The following is an 18,482-nucleotide window of genomic DNA, read 5'->3' on the forward strand; positions in this document are numbered from 1 at the left end:
TAATAAGATCAAAAATAGTGATATTCTTTACTCGTTATATAAATATTTGAATAATAAATTATTAATGAATTTTCCACAATAAGTATTATTTTATACAGTAAGAGAAAGATCAAAATTTTGTTGTAAGGAGATTATGGAGAAATCTTATTACTGTAAGAACTAATGAATAATACTTTAATATTAAAACCTATAAAAAAATCTTAAAACTAAAATTAAAATTAAAAATATAAATATATGCGAAAATATTTTATCATCCTAATATATTTACTTATATTTATTATGAAGTTATTTTTTAAATTTATATTAAATTTTTTTTTAAATTGAAGCTATTTTTTATTATATTAATCTAATAAATATTTAAAATAATATTTTTTGCCATCAATTTTAAATAATAATTTTTATAATTCCCTTAATTTTTTTTGGGTTTTGCCGCTGTTATAAATAAACTGAATCATCAAAAAATAATAATTAAATGCATAGGCATGAAGAAATATGCAATAACAAAATTGAAAGGAATTAAAATATTCAAAATAATATGAATCATTGATATTTTATTTTATTTTATTGGCAAGAGATTATAACCAAAGGGTAATTGGGACGAAGCAAATTTGCTTAGTAGCTAGTACACAAAATTATGATTCAGACCCTTAACTCCTTGACCACTTTGTTTGAATCTCTATCACTCATGAGCTAAGTTTTTTTTTTTTAACATTTTATTTAACTTTGATAAAATAATATCTTGCATAATTTCAACAACAGTTACACTCCAGTTTTGGAGATCCCACGAAATATTACACGCAATATTTTGTGGAAAGACCACGATAAAGTATTGTGTTCAGCAAAGTCAAGTAATCCAATCCCAATCAACTGACTGAATCAAGATCAACTTATCAATTATACATGAATCTACAGATCAATTAAAATTGTGGAGTATTGATTATTTTATAAAAATCCATTTTATATGAAATAATTTTTATTTTATGTTTTTGTGGTGGATTGAATTGCAAGTCAATAAGTCATGCAAAAGCACTTTTGATTTGAATTTCATAGTAAAAAATATTTATATTCATGGCTTGGGATTCGGGCTTTTTTTGTGGGCAATGATTTAAGAATTTAGTTGGAAAAAATATTCCATCTTTTACGAATTTTTTTCGGGTTTTATTTCGTTCTTGAACAGCTAACTCGATCGTGTCGGGCTCAGACCAATTCTCTCTGGATTAATTGAAGAAGAAGAATTTAACTTTCCAATCATCCGGAATTACTGGATCCAAATTTATACACAACCTGCCAAACACCCAAATCCGAACATGACCCACGTTCAAGGCAAATCATGGCCCCAAAAAAAAAATCAAGGCAAATAAAAAAAAATAGGAAAAAAATTATGTGGAATATGAATGAGAAGGACCACAATTCTAGTACCAGAAATTTATAGATAAACTTGCTACACCAATTTATCTATGATATATTCAATAAAACATGATATAGAGATGATATTAAATATAAATTAATTATGATATTAATGATGATGGGAGGAGAGAAAAGTAAAAATTAAATATGTTATTTTATTATAAAAATAAAATTATTAAAAATAATGATATATAAAATTTTACTTAATTGAATCGATTTAATTTTATTGAATGTAATGTAAGATGGATAACTTTGCAATATGAAACAATTAATCACTATGGGCGTATAAAGAAAGGAAGTGTTTCTCTTATCGACTATCGTGTGCGGGTGATGGAAGGAGTGATACCTGGAAGAATATATCAGTGGGCCATCGGAGAACCTTTACAGTCCAATAAGCCATCTTGTCCAAATATGTCGCCGGCGTATGGTGCTTCTTCAGATCAATTGACACGTTCGCTCGGTACGTCTCCCACGGCTTCAAAATCAAAACCACCACGCACAGACAATATAAAAATCCCATCCCAATCGTTCATCAATTATGAACGACGTGTAAAAGAAATCCAAAGAAATGAAATGCTAATTACATACCCTAAAGGAATTCCACCTCCATTCTGTACCATCCGCTTTCGTGATCTTCGCCGGTTCAATACCCAAGCTCACCACCCCCTTCCCGTCATTGTCGCCAACCACACTGCTTTCGCTTGAAGCAGCCGCTGACACATACTGCTTCTCTTTCTGTTCCACTGATATAGTGCTCGAATTCCGGACACTTCCGCTGCGGACCAATGGAACCCTAAGCCAGTAGCCGAGATTAGCTCTACTAGCCCCAATCTGATCACTAAAAACCCATGGCTGCATTACTCACCACCGCCTTGCTGGCCAGAGCACGAGCGGTTGTACCAGTGGTGGAGAAGAAACGTGAACCGGCCGCGACGGCGACTCGGCAGGTAATAACACCACGGCTCATCATTTGCGAAGGAATCCAAGGATGTGGGATATGGAAGGATCTGTGAAGAGAGAAAATTTGGAGAGAGAGCAGAGAGAAAAGTTACGACTTACTAGCCGTTCGGTTTCAGTCGTGCAGGGGTTATGCTGTTGGGTTTTTATAATGGGGTTTTGCTTTTAAAATAACATGGGAGGAATTTCCTTATCTTAAAATATGAGATAATTTAATAAAAATAAAATTTTATTAATAATATTTTTATAATATCATACTTAAATAGAAAATTAAAATGATAATAGATTTAAACTTATATCAAATAAAAAATATTTTTAAAAATTTAGATTTTATTTTTTAAAAAAATTGATTTGCAAATTGTCATTATTAACTTTATTAATACGTTTAATTTTAAATTAAGTTACTGATAATTTAGAGTGGAGGAGTAATTAATTATCACTCCCTCTGTCCTCAAAACATTTTTTGTGTGGAAAAAAATTTGGTAGTTAATCCATGACACCTTATAAAGTTTGATGAAATATTAATTAATTATTTTTAAACATAGCTACAAAATTTAAAGGCAAAATTAATAATTTTAATTACCTTTTGTTTGAATAGGAAGAAAATTATAAATGAAATAAAACTAAAGAGAAAACAAAAAACTATTAAAAATAGTTAAAAATTTATTATTTTTATAAAACTCTTCTCATATTTTTTATTTTCTTTTTTTTTTATGTTTCCTCCATCCAAACTAAGTCAAGATAACTTCGAATTTCTATAAATATTTTTAAAAAAGTTGAGACTTTTAATTAATTTTAATCAATTAAAAGTATTTATAAATAAAAATGGAATCAGCATTTATTTGGTGATGGTGGGCATTGTGTTTACTAGTTTTTTATTTTTTATTTTTATTTTTGAAAATATCTTTGATGTTTCTAGAATTTGGACCCACTTTTGTCCTTAAATTTGAGTTGATTCCATTCGTGTTTCTCGTCTATTCAAATTTTTTATTTTACTTTGACATTTTTCAATTCAAATCAAAATGTTAATCATAACATTAAAATTAATATTATTTTAATTTATTACTGTTGCAGCAAATGATAAATATATTTAATGGACATTTGCGAGATGCTGAACAAATTCAATTTCTTTTCTTCTTCAATAATAAAAAACTTAGGTGAGTTGTGTTCAGGATTTATCATGATTGGGTTATGTTTCAAATTTAAAGAAAATTTATAAAAGTATTTACAAATCACTCATTAACAAAATCCTTACAATGACAATAATGTTTAGACCCATTACTTTGTGTGATATGAGCCAAATTGTTACTAATTAGATCAACTTTGTTAGTTTGATTCAATTTTGTTGTCAATTTGGTTTGATTCTCTACACGACAAGATGGTTATTGGAAGGAAAGCTTAAAACCTCATCTGGTCTGTAAAATGGACTATGACGAAAATGGAAATTTAAAAAAATAAACTTGTTAAATGTAAGATATCATTTGTTATTCAGAAATTATTACGGAGATATAATAAATATTACATATATTCATTTTCATGTAATAATAAAAAACGATGAGCTTATTAATTCGTTCCCCATGAGATCATTTTTATCTGAAAGAGAACCGAAATTCCTTTCAAGGTTTCAATTAATCCAATTTTTCAGGATAATTGTATGGCTGTATCAGGAGTTTTGGTTCTCTCAAAAAATTGCACAACGATTTTATTACTTCATGGAGACATATATAACAAATTGATAATGTCTATCGAAATTACTATTTGAAATTATTAAAAAATAATGAACAAGTTGGCATTTTTGTAGGCCTATGAGCAAGTTGGCATTTCTTGGGGCAAGGAGGCCGGGTTCTCGTGTGGGTCACGGAAGCCTCCGAATTTACAGCTATGTAGATTCTGTGGGCGGGTGAGAATGTTCAATGAATGGTTTCATTTTAGGACTAAAATATTACTAATAAACATGGATTTTTATTCTAAATGAAATAATAAGGATGCTATATATAATTTTTTTAAGATTCATAATGTCATCACTTACGTTAAGCAAATTTTGGATTATAAAATTGTAGTTTTTGAAATAATTTACTTCAACTGAAGGTTCTCTTTTAGTTTGATCATCGGCTTTGTCTGGTATAAGAATGATCAAATTGCCTCAAGTTAAAAAAAAAAAACAAAATATATGACACGAGGCCAAATTGAAGATGCATCCCCTTTTAAGATAACACAACACGGTACAAGGAGCAATGTAAATTTCACTGTTGATGTAAACATTCTGAAAATGAACAACTTATAAGCATTTTTATAAGGATTCTGTACTTGAAAATATGCCATGGTTCTCATGAGTAGCCGAAAATTAAGATTCAACTAACCTAATTTTTTTTTAACTAGAATGAAAAAAACAGCACATTTGTTAAAGAACAATAAAATCACAACCTCATTATCAGTTATTTATCGTCAAATATGATCAATGATTGCCAATGACCTTTTAGCCTAGAGGCACCAAGGGGCCTTCGAATGGAGCAGGTCATGTGTTTGAACCAATTAGCAGTGTTCAGGTAAATATTGAGAGAAATTGGGGGGCTTTTCCATGAGAAAGTGTAGGCAACTCAAAAAATATTTATACACAGTTATTAGTTTTAATCAGTTGTGCAAAAGATATATATATATATATATAAGTATTTGTTTCGTTTTATTCTATTTTGCATAGGATAGAAAAATAATTGAAATAGAGATGAAGAGTTATATAGAAGGACGATCTTGCTTAATTCGAAATGGCATGATCACATTAAGGCTGCAAGCGAGATTGAGGTAACGTAGTACGTTGGTGGAAGTTGAGGCACTCGTAATAGTGACAGCTTCACCCGGAGGAAATCACTCCTTCCTAACTAGAACTCGTCACTCATACAGTGCAAAAGGATGCAGTGAAAGCTTAACAAGGAATGGGATCAAATTATACCCTCCCAAGGCTATTATTGATGATGAATCTTTGATAGAATCACGCTCCGCATGTTTGACAATGTCTTCCCTGTTTATGGCAGCTTCATGCCCATCCTGAATGTGTGGCTAATGATCATACATTTTCATGCATGTCTCCCTGATATTTATGTAATTGATCCATTACTTAAAGAAGAGGAAATGGAAAAGCCTCTGAGAGAGATTATATTGCGTCGTTGACTTCTTGGAAGTGTTGCAAGTATGAACTAGCTTAAAGGATTTGCGTAGAAATGTTGGCAAAAGATATCTTTACATCCTTCAAGTCCAAGGATTGTTGACATAACGCATGCTCCATATTTACATCATCCTTCCCACTCTACATAATGACACTACAAACAAATGTCACGTGCAAAGAGCATTTTATTCAGACCCAAAAACAAATAATGACCAGCTTTTCCATGCTCAGGTTCTAGTGATAACCAATAGGAGCCGGAGCTTCCCGCAGCTCTCGCCCTTGACAATGTATGTCCTGCAATTCATCATCCACAAACAACGTCAGTACTATAATCCCATAATACATTAACCAAAGCAATTTATTCTTTTGGTAATTTGGGCCCCCACAATATCCGAACCAGCTCTCCAGTCAAACATCACTTCAAGGTTAAAACACTTCGCAACAAAGCTGACCAGCCGAATGTTAAAACCTGTAAATACTATAAAATAGCACACATCGCTCGACAACTGGGCCAGTTCCTCAAGTGCTTGGCCCATTGTAAATTTCCATATCCTAGATCCAGAAAGGTATCTGACTATACCAATCCAGCAATTTAAATATTCAGAGAGAGGAAAAACGTACCGAAGCAAAGTGGTTAACATCCCGGTGGTGGGCTTCATCGGCTCTGACGACCATGACGACATCTCTCAGAGTGGCATCAGGCGGAAGCTGCCAATAGTCGATGGCAATGGCCGGGGCTGGGACATTCTCTATATTGCCCTTGTCCAATTCCTTGAGGAACTCGGTGTAGGAGTGAATAGCCTCCTCCTCCAGGTACCCCACCATGCGGTGTGCGAATTTAGGGGACAACAGATAGCCCAAGAAGTAAGCGTTGAAGAACACACCTTGGACGGTTATGACCAGGGCTCGTTCATACCACCTGGGCTTTGACACCTCCATGAACGTCATTAAGTGCATACGCTCGTTCTCTGCTTCTTCTAACAGTGCCTTGATCCAGCCCCCACTGTGCTCGAACCGTCTCAGCGACTTGCAGTGCAGGAGCATCCCTCCTACCATGCCCGGTACAGCTGCCACTGTCTCCAGCATCATTGCTCGGCATCCATACCGTGTCTGTTAGATTTGTCCACACACCATTGTAAGGCAACGTGAGGATACAGAACGTATATAAATAGAGTTTCCGAATTTTATACAATATGCTAAAGAACTGTATAGCTTGAGGTCAGAATCTTTAAGCTTAGTATAGAAATTTTAACAGGAGAAAATGATATGATCCGATGGTTTTCTTCCAATGTCAGATATATTGCTAAGAGAACCCACTATAAAATCTAATAAGAAAGAACAGAAATGATACTTTAACCATTGAATACTGGATTACAGGTGTTCCTACTCGTGTCAAAGTTGTTAGAAAAGTTGACAGAGACAAATGAGTTCCCTGCAACAACTCTGTAATTTGTGTTTTCGGGTGTCCACATAAAAGAAATAAAAGGAAGGTCAAGAAGTCTATTTATTCCTTCTTTTTTCCTTTTTTTTTAAATAAACTGTTTAGTCATTCCCTTCTCGATCAACATATTTGGGCCGACGGATAATACCTCTTTAAGAGTCAAGACTCGATCCAAAAATTATTGGGCCTGCTGTGCAACTTTTTTTGCAACCGACAATAAAGTATAATCACAAACATCCGAGAGAATGGTAAGCCATCACTTTATCAAATTCAAGAATCAACTGACCTATTTAAAATGCTAAGAAAAAAATATAATTTTGAACCCCTACATCTTTCTCACGTTTTGTTACACGACCTTGCATTTTTTTTTTAGTTTTTAAATCTTTACATTTTTATTTTTTAGTATTGCCTAAAATACTGAAAAATAAAAATATAAAGACCTTAAACATTGAAAAAAAGTATAAAAATCTATAAAAAAATACGAGTAAAGTGTAAAAATTTACAATTATGTTTTCCAAATATTAATTCTAAACATAACAATACAAACACCAACCGATTAAATGCTACCCCTTCGGTTCTCTTTATAAATTATTTCTACCAATTTCATCAACCACAATGTGAAAAAATATAAAGAATAAAAATGTATAAAATTTCAAATATGTTTCTATATAATAAATCTAAAAATAATATTATATTATTTTTCTCTCTCATGAAGAATAATTTTAAAAATACTTTTTAAATATTATCTAAAAAATAGCACTGTAATTTATAAATAAAATCAAATATATTTTTAGAATGTGCCTTATAAATAAAATTTGAGAGAGTGTATAACATGTAAGTTATACATATATACACATTAATAATCATTTTATAAACTTTACTTTTTAATATGAATCTTAACTTTTCTGAGCTTGGACTAGATTGAAACTTGAAAGCCAATCCTAGGTACTTTTTATTTCAATTTTATTGTTAAAAATATTTATTTTCACGGTTTATAATTTAGGTTGAGAAACCTTCAATCTCCAATAAAAATTTTACAAGATTTTTTTAAGGAAAAACGGTCTTCAATCTCGATCGATTCAGACTTCAGCCCGATTATAGTGGATAACTGAATAGAATTTTGCAGTCATCTAATACCTCCATACGTCATGAGCTACATTAGGTCGTTCTGGAATCAAATTATATACATTCTGTTTCAAAATGACAAACTGAACCGAATACGCAAGATCACGATTCTAGGGGAATTAAAAAAAAAAAATCAAGAAAATTTTGCAGATACTTATCATTTATAAGCCATTTTGTGTATGAATAGAAGCAGGACTACGGAGAGAAACGGTCTAACTTGGAATTTGGATGATTGCAGAAGAGATACTGTGCATACCTGGAAGAATATGTCCGTGGGCCATCTGAGAGCCTTGACGGTCCAATAAGCCATCTTGTCCATAAATGTCACCGGCGCATGGTGCTTCTTCAGATCAATCGATAAGTCAGCCTTGTACGTCTCCCATGGCTTCATATCAAAAACATCACGCACAAATTATCAATAATCCCATCCAAATCGATCAATAAGAAAAGCGTGCAAAGAGAAACCAGACAAATGAAATGCATACCCTAAAACAATTCCACTTCCATTCCGTACCGTCCGGTTTCGTGATCTTCGAGCTTTCAACGCCCCAATAACTCACCACCCCCTTCTCGTCTTTGTTCCCACCCACACTGCTATCGCTTGAAGCAGTGGCCAACGGATCCTGCTTCGCTTTCTCTTCCACCGACAAAGTGCTCGAATTCCGCACACTTCCACCGTGGATTAACGGAACCCTTAGCCAGTAACCCAGATTCGCTCGGCTTGCCCCAACCTGATCACCAAAGCCGTTGGCTACATTAGAGAACACCGGCTCACTGGCCACAGCACGAGTGGTTGAACCAGCGGTTGAGAAGAAACGTGAGCCCACTGCTACGGCGACTCTGCGGGTAACAACACCATGGCTCATCATTTTCAGAGGAACCCAAGATTGTGGGATATGGAAGGACCTGTAAAGAGCGTTTGTTTTCCAAGGAAATAGAAGAAAGTAGAAGGAAAAGTATTTGCTGTTTGGTCACAGTTGTGCGAGGGAAGAATTTGTAGTTGGCTTTTATACAACATACAGAGAGTCGGTTTCGAAGTAATTAAATGCTAATTGGAGGGCTTGGGGTTTACGAGAGATTTAGAACCTTAGAAACGTGACTCCCAGGTAAGATCCTTGATATTTCGTCCCGATATTTCTAGACCCGCCTTTGTGATTAATTAAATTTGGTCCTCATATTTGGGGATAATTTCGCAGCCCAGGTCAAAATAACGACAACAGGTTTGACGATTTTGTAATTGAAGACCGCGACCAGGGTACATTTTCAATTATTATTTTTTTGGTAATTTTTTTTTTTTATCATTTTGGCAGTACATCATTCCAGCTCCTGGCTGGCGGTTGTTCTACTCCACATCTAATCCCTCCAATAAAAAAATAATAAGACATATTTTTAAGTAAGGTATTTTAATTTTTTTAATATATAATTAATGAGATTAAAAAATATATTTTAATAAATAAACTACTCAATCATTTATTTTTAACTTTAAGTAAGACATATAAAGGTAAAAAGATTGTGTTGTTTTAAAGATGATTAATTAATGAATTAAAGAGAATAAAAAGGAGTTGACTTCTCTCTATTTTCTACTCTTTACATTCCCTCTCTACTTCCCATATCAATCATTAAATTTATTTTTTAATGGTTCAAATTTAATATTTTATAAAATTATTATTATATTTATTTTTCATAAAATTTTATATTTTAATAATAATTTTATAAAACATCAAATCTGATTCATTGAAAAATAGATTCAATAATTAATATGGAAAGTGGAGAGAAAATGGAAAGGAGAGAAGATGGAGAGAAGTCAACTCCGAATAAAAAACCTTGCGTCTTTCAACGAAGGAGTACATTACACCAAATCGGAAGTACTTAGTGTGTTAAATTACAAGTATTAATTAATAATTAACAATTTTGGTCAAATAAAGTTGGCATTTCTTGGGGACCAAGACAAGAAGGTTAGGTTTTCGTGTGGTCGACGAAAGCCACCAAATGCGCGGCGAGACACAGCCCAGGCAGTTTGCGTGGACGAGGCCGAATATTCTGGTTTCCCCTTATAATACGAATTTAATAAATGAATTTAATAATTTAATTTAAGCAACACTTGCTACGTAATATGAATTTAATGAACACTATTTTTTTGGTAATTGGAAGATGATAACGATACAACGTATATAATTTTTATATTCATAGTATCATCGCTGATCAAGAAAAATGTTGCTATATATCACGTTAAAAGTTATTCAACGTTCTTTTAGAAAAATTTTTATTATAACTTTTAAAATTATTTTATCAAGTTAATTTTTTTTAAAATAAAAGTGTGTCATTAATTTGTTATAGTTAGGGGTGAGCAAAATCAAATCAAAACTGAAAATTGAACCGAATCAAATTAAATTTTATTTATTTAATTCGGCTTATTTAATTTTTCGGTTCGATTCGATTTTTTTATTTTAAATATTTTAATTAATTAATTCAATTCGGTTAGTAAAATTTAAAATTAAATAGACCAAATCGACTGAATTACATATAATTTATTAATTTATAAATTATTCTATTTTATTTTTATTTTTTATTTTAATAAAGAACAAAAAATAATAACATCACTTAAAACCCTATTTCGGTTAGTCACTTTCAACCCTATTTTTTATAAATTATTTATTTAATTATTTATGCCTTTATAATATTTGGACTTTATGTCACATGGATATAATTAAAATGGGCTCATATTAAAAAAATAAATAAAAAAGGTTCAATTTTGTAGTGTTTTTGTTTATTTTAATATTTAAAAAAATGAGCCCAATTTTAATAGCTCAATATAAAACTAAAAAACTAAATTAACCGATCGAATTGAATCATCAAATTTTGGTTCGTTCCTTGTTCGGTTTGATTGGTTTGTTCGATTTGATTCGATTTTTATTTTCAGTATTATTCAGTCGATCGATTCTGCATATTTTTGGACCGAACTGATTGATACTCACCCCTAATTATAGTATAGCTAAAGTATATTTTTAATCCTCTAATTTTTTATAAAGTTTTATTTTAATTATTTAAATTTATAAAGTGTATTTTTAATCATTTAACTCTAACACCATTTATTTTAAATTATTATTTTTTCCACCGATGATTGTTATTTTAAAAAAATTAAACTTACTAAATCAATATTTAAAAATATTTTTCAATATTTAAAATTTTAATGTTAATTTTTTATAGTGAAATTAATGATATTAGAATTAAAAATTAAAAATATATTTATTTAAAATTAAGGAATTAAAATAAAATTTTATATAAAATTAAAAAATTTAAAAGCATACTTTAATTTTATATTTTTATAAGTATGGAAAATAATGGAATTGCCCCAAGTGAACCCGAAAAAATAAAAAAGACAAACAAAACAAGCGACAACTGACAAGATGGCGGAATTGGCCGAGCATTCTTTGTTTTAGAGAATTTCATTATAAGACCAGATCTATTATTTTCTTTCAAATCAATCACAATTACTTTCACTTAAAAATATAAATATTTTTTAAAAATTAAAATTATATTTTTATAATGAAAGAACTAAAATTTCATTTAATTAATTTTCATATAACTTCACCTATTATTTTAATAACGTTATTTGTTAACTCAATAAATGAACTTTTTCTGTGGCCAAAATATAAATGAATTTGTTAAAATACACATTTTATATATTCAATATTATTTTATAACAATCTATAGTAGATTTATTAAAACCTTAACTTAAATTAACTTATTATTTTAATAATATTACTTGTAAATTTAATAAAAGAACTTGACAACAACACATATTGCATATTCAATCTTATTAACTTGTTACAATATAAAGTAACCTAGTATTTTAATAATGTTATTTGTTAACTCAACAAATAAACTTGTTATAGTATACATTTGGCATATTCAATGCTATTCTGTAACAACATGATGCGGACTTATTAAAATTATAACTTTATTTGTTACTTTAGTAATTTTATTTGTTTGAAATTTTACTCGTTGCAAAAAATTAATTGGACAGCATTTTAGTTATTTCCCTACAAAACATAATTTAAATTTAATCCTTTAATATTGCAATGTAATTTCAAAATTATTTGAGATTTATTTAAAATAAAATCACATATTTGGTTTTTGAATGAAATTCTCCTTCTTCTTCTTTTTTTTTCTTGCTTGTGAGAATCTCATTCAAGATGATATATTTATGTATCATGAAATATAACATGAAATTACACCACAAGAGGTTGAGTTCAAATTGAAATAAAGTAACCAAAGTATCCCTCTTATAGCATGTTGGTGCTAACTTTATGTGTTAAATCGGTGTAATGAGTTAAATTTATTATTTGTTAAGTTATTATTATAATTTATGAATTCAACTACATTAATTGTTAATACTACTGCGTTACTTGTTAGGTCCAATGTGTTGTAGTTAACATAATTATTAATTCTTGAGAAGACTTGTTCATCTCATATGCTTGGCACAAAATTAACAAGTAATGTAAGGAAATTGACAAGAAAAATTATAAAATTAATAAGTTCTCTTAAAAGAGTGATTCAAAGGTTAATTACGATACGCTAAATAAGCATATCTCGATGACTTTGCTTTAGAATTATATTTCACTTCAAACTCAAGATCTTGTAGTACAATTTTAGATTGTGTTGGACCTTATTCATAAACATGTCACATATGTAGTTTCTTGATGAAATTCTCCCTCATTTATTTTCTTTCTTTTTGGCCAAAGAGAATATCACTCTTTAAAATATTCTCTCGTATCACAATACAAAGCATTATGTAATTTTTATAATTTTATTAATTTTATTATTATTTCATTTATTTTAAAAAAAAAATCATTAGAATTTTAATTGAAAATATGTGAAATTTCTTAAAAAATTAATGGTTTACTAATTTTGTTAGAATTATAAATTAGTTACCAATATCTTATATTATAATTCATGAGAGTAGGATTTAATATTTTAAAAAAATATTATTAAAACTTGAATTTATTTTGATAACAAATAAAACATATTAAAAACTAGACATTCAAAATTTGATTCAAAAGTTAAGATAAGAGGCAGGGTGTCCCGCATTTTAACAAAAAAAAAAAAAAATGAGATTAGAGGGGGCAAATAGGAAAATGACAAACAAAAAATCTCTTTAAAATTTATAAATGACAGTTAGGTACTTTAAATTGATATTTATTTTTGTTTGTCATTTTTTTTGTGAAATGACATGTTTTACTGAAAAGAAAATCATTTATCCTAATAAATCAAATACTACTTTCTTTTAAAAAATGACTACTTTCCTTATAAAAATTATTAAAACAGAATAACTAATTACAAGTTTTTTGTCCAAATTTTTTCATTGAAAAACTTGTAATTTGATATTTCGTTCTAGTCATTTTTTAAAAGAAAGTGATAATTGATTTTTAGTTGTTGGAATTTACTAATAAAAAAATATTACTCAACACAACGTATAACTTATTATTCTATTTTAGTTATTTTTCTTAAAAAAGTAGTCATTCACTAAAAGAAAAGTAGTAATTTATTAAAGAAAAGTTGATCTACAAAGCAATTTATAGTTTGTCATTCTATTCTAATCACGGATAAAAAAAGTAATCATTTTTCCAAAACAAAATAGTCACTTATAGATGCAAGGATTTGCAACTTTATATTTTAATTTTATAATTTAATTGTAATGACTTTATAATTTATTTTTTTAATTTTAACAAGCAGTATAATTTATAAATTTAGCTCTTAATTTTATAATTTTGAATTGATGAATTTAAAATTTATTTTTTAAACTTTAAGAGAAAACATATATGTTAGTACTTAAAGTTGAAAAATAACGAAGTCAATATTTTAACAATTCCAAAGATTTGAAAGTTGTTTCAAGGCAAGTTTGCCTTTCAATTTTATGATTTTAAATGGATAAATTTGTAACTTATTATATAAATTTTAATCATATATTTAATTTAAGAGAATTTAAGTCAATTCCTTTATAAGTCATATTTGTCAAAAAAATGCACAGGACTATATTGATATTTTGAAATTAGTTAAAATTTAAATTGAATTAATTAATTCTATTGGACTTTGTTATCATTCTCTCATATATCAATACCCAATATAATGAAAATATAAAAAGCACACAAAAAATCTGGTAGATGCTAAAATTGTTGTCATTTTCTTGATTTCATGGCTCGGTATTCTATAGAACTTCAGAGTATTATCACCTTCTATTTGAACTAATTTAAACCCCTACTATGTATATATGATTGTTATTATCTCATGAATAGTTTGGGGATGCCTTGACATATTTTTTTTAACACGAATGTATAATTCAAGATATGAACTTAAGATATATGATAAGTTGATTCAATTTTCTCAATTAATTAAATTAAGCATCTTTCAGTTAAAAAATGTTACTCTTTCCATTTTAAAATATAAAGTATTTTTTAATAGATTAAATATTTATAAATATAAAATATTTTTAATCTTTTAAGGTGTAATCATATTTTTTTTAAAAGTATCTTTACTCATTTTTTTTTAAAGACATTTTTACTCATTTTTAATCATATAAATATAAGACATTTTTAATAGGGTGAAGCACCCTATTAAATAAGGATAAATATAAAAAAATATGATTATTTTAAAAACAAATAACTATTTTATTAGGGTAAAATTTAGTTAAAAATACTTTATATTTTTTAATGATAAGAATATGCTTTTTTGTTATTAATATACCATAGTTATTTTTACTTTCTATTATTTTTAAAAACAAATAATTATATTTTTCTCACGTCATTTTTATATTGTATTCAAGTGCACTTGAACAATATTACAAGGTCAACAATAAACGGCAAACAAACGTCATATTCCCTACAAAACTTGAAATAGAATTCTTCTTTCAGTTGGATGAAAACGGTAGTGATTATAATGACGACGCGGATCACAAGAAAGAGAAATCCACGGGAGTCACGTTTTTCCACGAGCGGTTGTCAAAAACAATTTTCTTTTTTGGGATGAAATGTAAATTTTACTATTTACCAAGAACAAATCTATACATAATCTAAAAGGACATTTAGGGGGGGAAAACCACCTTCAAAAATTTGGTTATAAATTCATGTTTTGTTGGGTGAGAATAATTATGGAATGGAAAAAGAAAATAGAGTATAGTAAATCAATGTGATACTAATACAGTAATCAGTTTTTATGATTACAAATAAAATTTGATAAAATAATTATTTCTCAATTTTATCATAAGTTAAATATAACAATTTTAATTATCAATGTTAAGGATAAGTTTAATTTAAGAATAATTTATCCAGTCACATTAAAATAAATAAAACTATTTTATAAATTTATTATCATTGGCAAAAAATTAATTAGTTTATAATTAGGTAATAAATAATAAATAAATGAAAATAAAACAGAATGGATGTCCCACTTTGGCAGAGTCTTTGTTTAACACCCCTTTCTAATTTCTACGCTCTTGCAATTTGCATCTCTTATTAAATGCTTGAAAATGTAGGTAGAGGTTCCTTTTTGAATTCTTCCTCTTCATTTTAACCATACATTTAGTGAGGGTAGTTTGATAATTGGTATAAAAAACTTGGCAAAAATTACAAACATATCCCTTATAAAAAATTTATTTACAAATAAAATAAGTGTCACCATTTTACCAAAAACAATAAATGTCCCTAATTTATGAAAACACATTTAGGTTTTGTGAGATTTGGTTATAACTAATTTATCATATAAAAAATAATATAAATGTCATTGGACTCCTACCCTAACCCCTTTGATTGGCATTGACTAGATTTGACCAATCACCTCCATCATTGACTAGTCACTTGCTGGTGTTGACCAATCAAAAATGATTTTTTAAAAAAAAAATTATATTATTCATATTTTAATATTTATAAGTTAAACATCAGAAAAACTTTAAGATTTATTGCTCAAACTTTTTACATTTACAACACTATTAATAGGTTAATATTCACAAGTCAATTTTATAAATTTACAGGTTAAGTTTCATAGATTTACAAGTGAAACACCTTAATTTATAAATCTAACTTGTAAATTAGTGAATTTTAATTTATAAATATTAAAGTATTAATATTGCAAAATGTTGACTTATAAATGTAAGAAGCTTTACTTATAAATCTCAAATATTTATTTGTTGATATGTGATGTTTGACTGGTAAACATTCAAACATGAATATTTTAATAAAAATAAATTTTTAAAACTATTTTGGATTGATTAATTCTAGCAAGTGATTGATCAACGACTATTACTGGTTGTTTAACACCATTCAAAGGAATGAGAGTCTAAAAGCATTTGTGTCATTTTACATGGAAAACTAATTACAACCAAATCCCATGAGATTTGAATATATTTTCACAAATTCATGATAATTATTTGTAAATAAGTTTTGAGTAAAATACATTGATTGCTCTTTTATTATGCCTTAATTACACAAATCTTCCCCCTATTGTTTTTAAAAAAATAAGATTTATGTACTTAACTTTATATATTTATAACAAACCAAATCATGATAAGTGAATCTTAATATATTAATAAAATTAATAAAAAAATTATTACAAAATAAATAATTTATAAAAAGATCTACATGTGATGATTTAATTGAAAATGAACACATTAAATATTTAAAGCCAAGTATATAAGTTTTTTCCTTTTGAAAACTCATATAAACCTCCATTAAAATTAAAATATATATTACATAAACCTCTATTGTATATTTAAGATTATATTTTCATTCATCCAACCGTTAAGTTTGTCTTTTAAATTTTTAATTTGACAAAATACCCCACTTTAACATATGAATTATCTATAAATCTATATTTTCCAAAAAATAATTTTTTTGTATACAACTAGAAAAATATAGTAAATAAATTTTGAAACTTCTATTATATTAGAAAATTTATTATTTTTTATCATATTATAAAATTTTAATTTTTATTAAATCAACTGAAACTTATTTATTTATGTTTTTTAAAATTGATAAAAACATATTTTAAACACACATTTTTGTTCATCACATAACATAAAATGATATAAGTTTGAGAGATTGCATAAATAATTTAAATTTAAAATTTAAAATTTATAAATATATTTTGACAATGAAATTATGTAATTGTCAAAATAATATAATTTAGGATTTACTAGGGTAAGGGGTAAATTAGTAAATAATTTTGTTGTAAGGAAGAAAACAAAAACAGAACAAACAACCACCTAGGGAGGCTCTAACGACATGACACGTTGCAGATCTTCAAGTTGAAGATAGTGAAAGCGAGGAGCAACGTCCAACGCCCGTTCAGCATAGAGATTGGCTTCTAAGTTCCTTTCTCTAGAAATAAACTGGACAATAATACACCATTCACGTTGCAACAGCTCATGTGCTTCCTTAATTTCATCATAGTGCTCATGAGGATCAATATTCCCACTACGGAGAATGTTAACTACCCTTTGGCAATCATTGTGTAGAATTACTCCTCGAAAGCCCTTATCCCCAAGTGCATTTCAATTCTATGATGCAAGCCCAAAGCTTAGCCAAAAAAGCATCACCTTCTGTTAGCGTAAGCATGAATTCACCCTTCAGCTTGTCATTCCAATCTTTAAGGATTCCTCGACCTCGTACGAAAGCAAGTAAGCCCCATCTACATATATATTGACAACAGAAGGGGCACTGATAATCTCAACCAGCCTTTGTATCAGCCCTTGTTAATTCAAGTTAGACGTACCAAATTTTAAATGCCCAACTTTCATACAAATGAAAATACCATTAGCATACATTGCCAGATTTACACTATATGTATCCTTATTATGAAAATAAATTCATTACGCCTTCTCCACATAAGCCAACAAATAACCAAAAATCGTGCGGCCTAGTCATCGACATTTCTTCCGGTGTTCACACTCAGGTTCCATTTAAACCATGCCTTGGCGTGGAGCTTGAAAAATTGCTCTAGAAATTCTAGCGGAACAGCAATCCGGGTCTCTTTAGAAATCGGGGTAGTTATGAAGAATATGGATTACTTCTTCGTTTTCATACCCACATCTTAAACAGTTCAAGTTATTACACATATCCCAACTCCTTCACAAATTGTTGGTAAGTAATCACTCTTGCATAGCAAGCCATAGAAAAGTCCTACACCTCTGGAGAACCTTAAGCTTTTATAGTTGTTTACTTAAAGTTGAAGGAGGTGTATCATCTTCACAACATAAAACATAAACAGACTTGATGGGGAAGGAGCTGTTCTTCTCAAACTTCCATCTAACTATATCTTGCCCATTCAATAGATAAGCATGCTGTAAGCTACACAAGTTTCTCAATACAAATTACAAAAATATGAAGAGAAATTAGGTCA

The 18,482-nt window shown here is 28.8% G+C and overlaps 2 protein-coding genes across 2 annotated transcripts; both read right to left on the reverse strand.

Moving 5' to 3' along the window:
* Window positions 1-1,200: 1,200 nt before the first annotated feature.
* Window positions 1,201-2,483, reverse strand: LOC129321430 (ubiquinol oxidase 1a, mitochondrial-like). Its single transcript, XM_054967191.1, has 3 exons — window positions 1,996-2,483; window positions 1,754-1,882; window positions 1,201-1,284 (listed from the first exon to the last, which is right to left on the reverse strand). The coding sequence occupies exons 1-3, from the start codon at window positions 2,263-2,265 to the stop codon at window positions 1,249-1,251; spliced, it is 435 nt and encodes a 144-aa protein (XP_054823166.1). The 5' UTR covers window positions 2,266-2,483; the 3' UTR covers window positions 1,201-1,248.
* A 3,008-nt stretch (window positions 2,484-5,491) lies between these two features.
* Window positions 5,492-9,098, reverse strand: LOC129284320 (ubiquinol oxidase 1, mitochondrial-like). Its single transcript, XM_054919745.1, has 4 exons — window positions 8,576-9,098; window positions 8,347-8,475; window positions 6,146-6,634; window positions 5,492-5,818 (listed from the first exon to the last, which is right to left on the reverse strand). The coding sequence occupies exons 1-4, from the start codon at window positions 8,957-8,959 to the stop codon at window positions 5,759-5,761; spliced, it is 1,062 nt and encodes a 353-aa protein (XP_054775720.1). The 5' UTR covers window positions 8,960-9,098; the 3' UTR covers window positions 5,492-5,758.
* Window positions 9,099-18,482: the final 9,384 nt, after the last annotated feature.

Source organism: Prosopis cineraria, unplaced genomic scaffold (assembly GCF_029017545.1).
Source record: "Prosopis cineraria cultivar Desert tree isolate PC_DT_omini unplaced genomic scaffold, ASM2901754v1 PC10, whole genome shotgun sequence".
Lineage (NCBI taxonomy): Eukaryota > Viridiplantae > Streptophyta > Magnoliopsida > Fabales > Fabaceae > Prosopis > Prosopis cineraria.

Coding starts and splice junctions, on each gene's coding strand:
- LOC129321430 (XM_054967191.1), bottom strand. CDS start 2,265: ATGCAGCCATGGGTTTTTAGTGATCAGATTGGGGCTAGTAGAGCTAAT. Junction 1,883..1,995: donor GGAGGTGGAATTCCTTTAGG/GTATGTAATTAG, acceptor TTGATTTTGAAG/CCGTGGGAGACGTACCGAGC. Junction 1,285..1,753: donor CCACTGATATATTCTTCCAG/GTATCACTCCTT, acceptor GGTGTTTGGCAG/GTTGTGTATAAATTTGGATC.
- LOC129284320 (XM_054919745.1), bottom strand. CDS start 8,959: ATGATGAGCCATGGTGTTGTTACCCGCAGAGTCGCCGTAGCAGTGGGC. Junction 8,476..8,575: donor GGAAGTGGAATTGTTTTAGG/GTATGCATTTCA, acceptor TTTGATATGAAG/CCATGGGAGACGTACAAGGC. Junction 5,819..6,145: donor ATGTTAACCACTTTGCTTCG/GTACGTTTTTCC, acceptor GATGAATTGCAG/GACATACATTGTCAAGGGCG.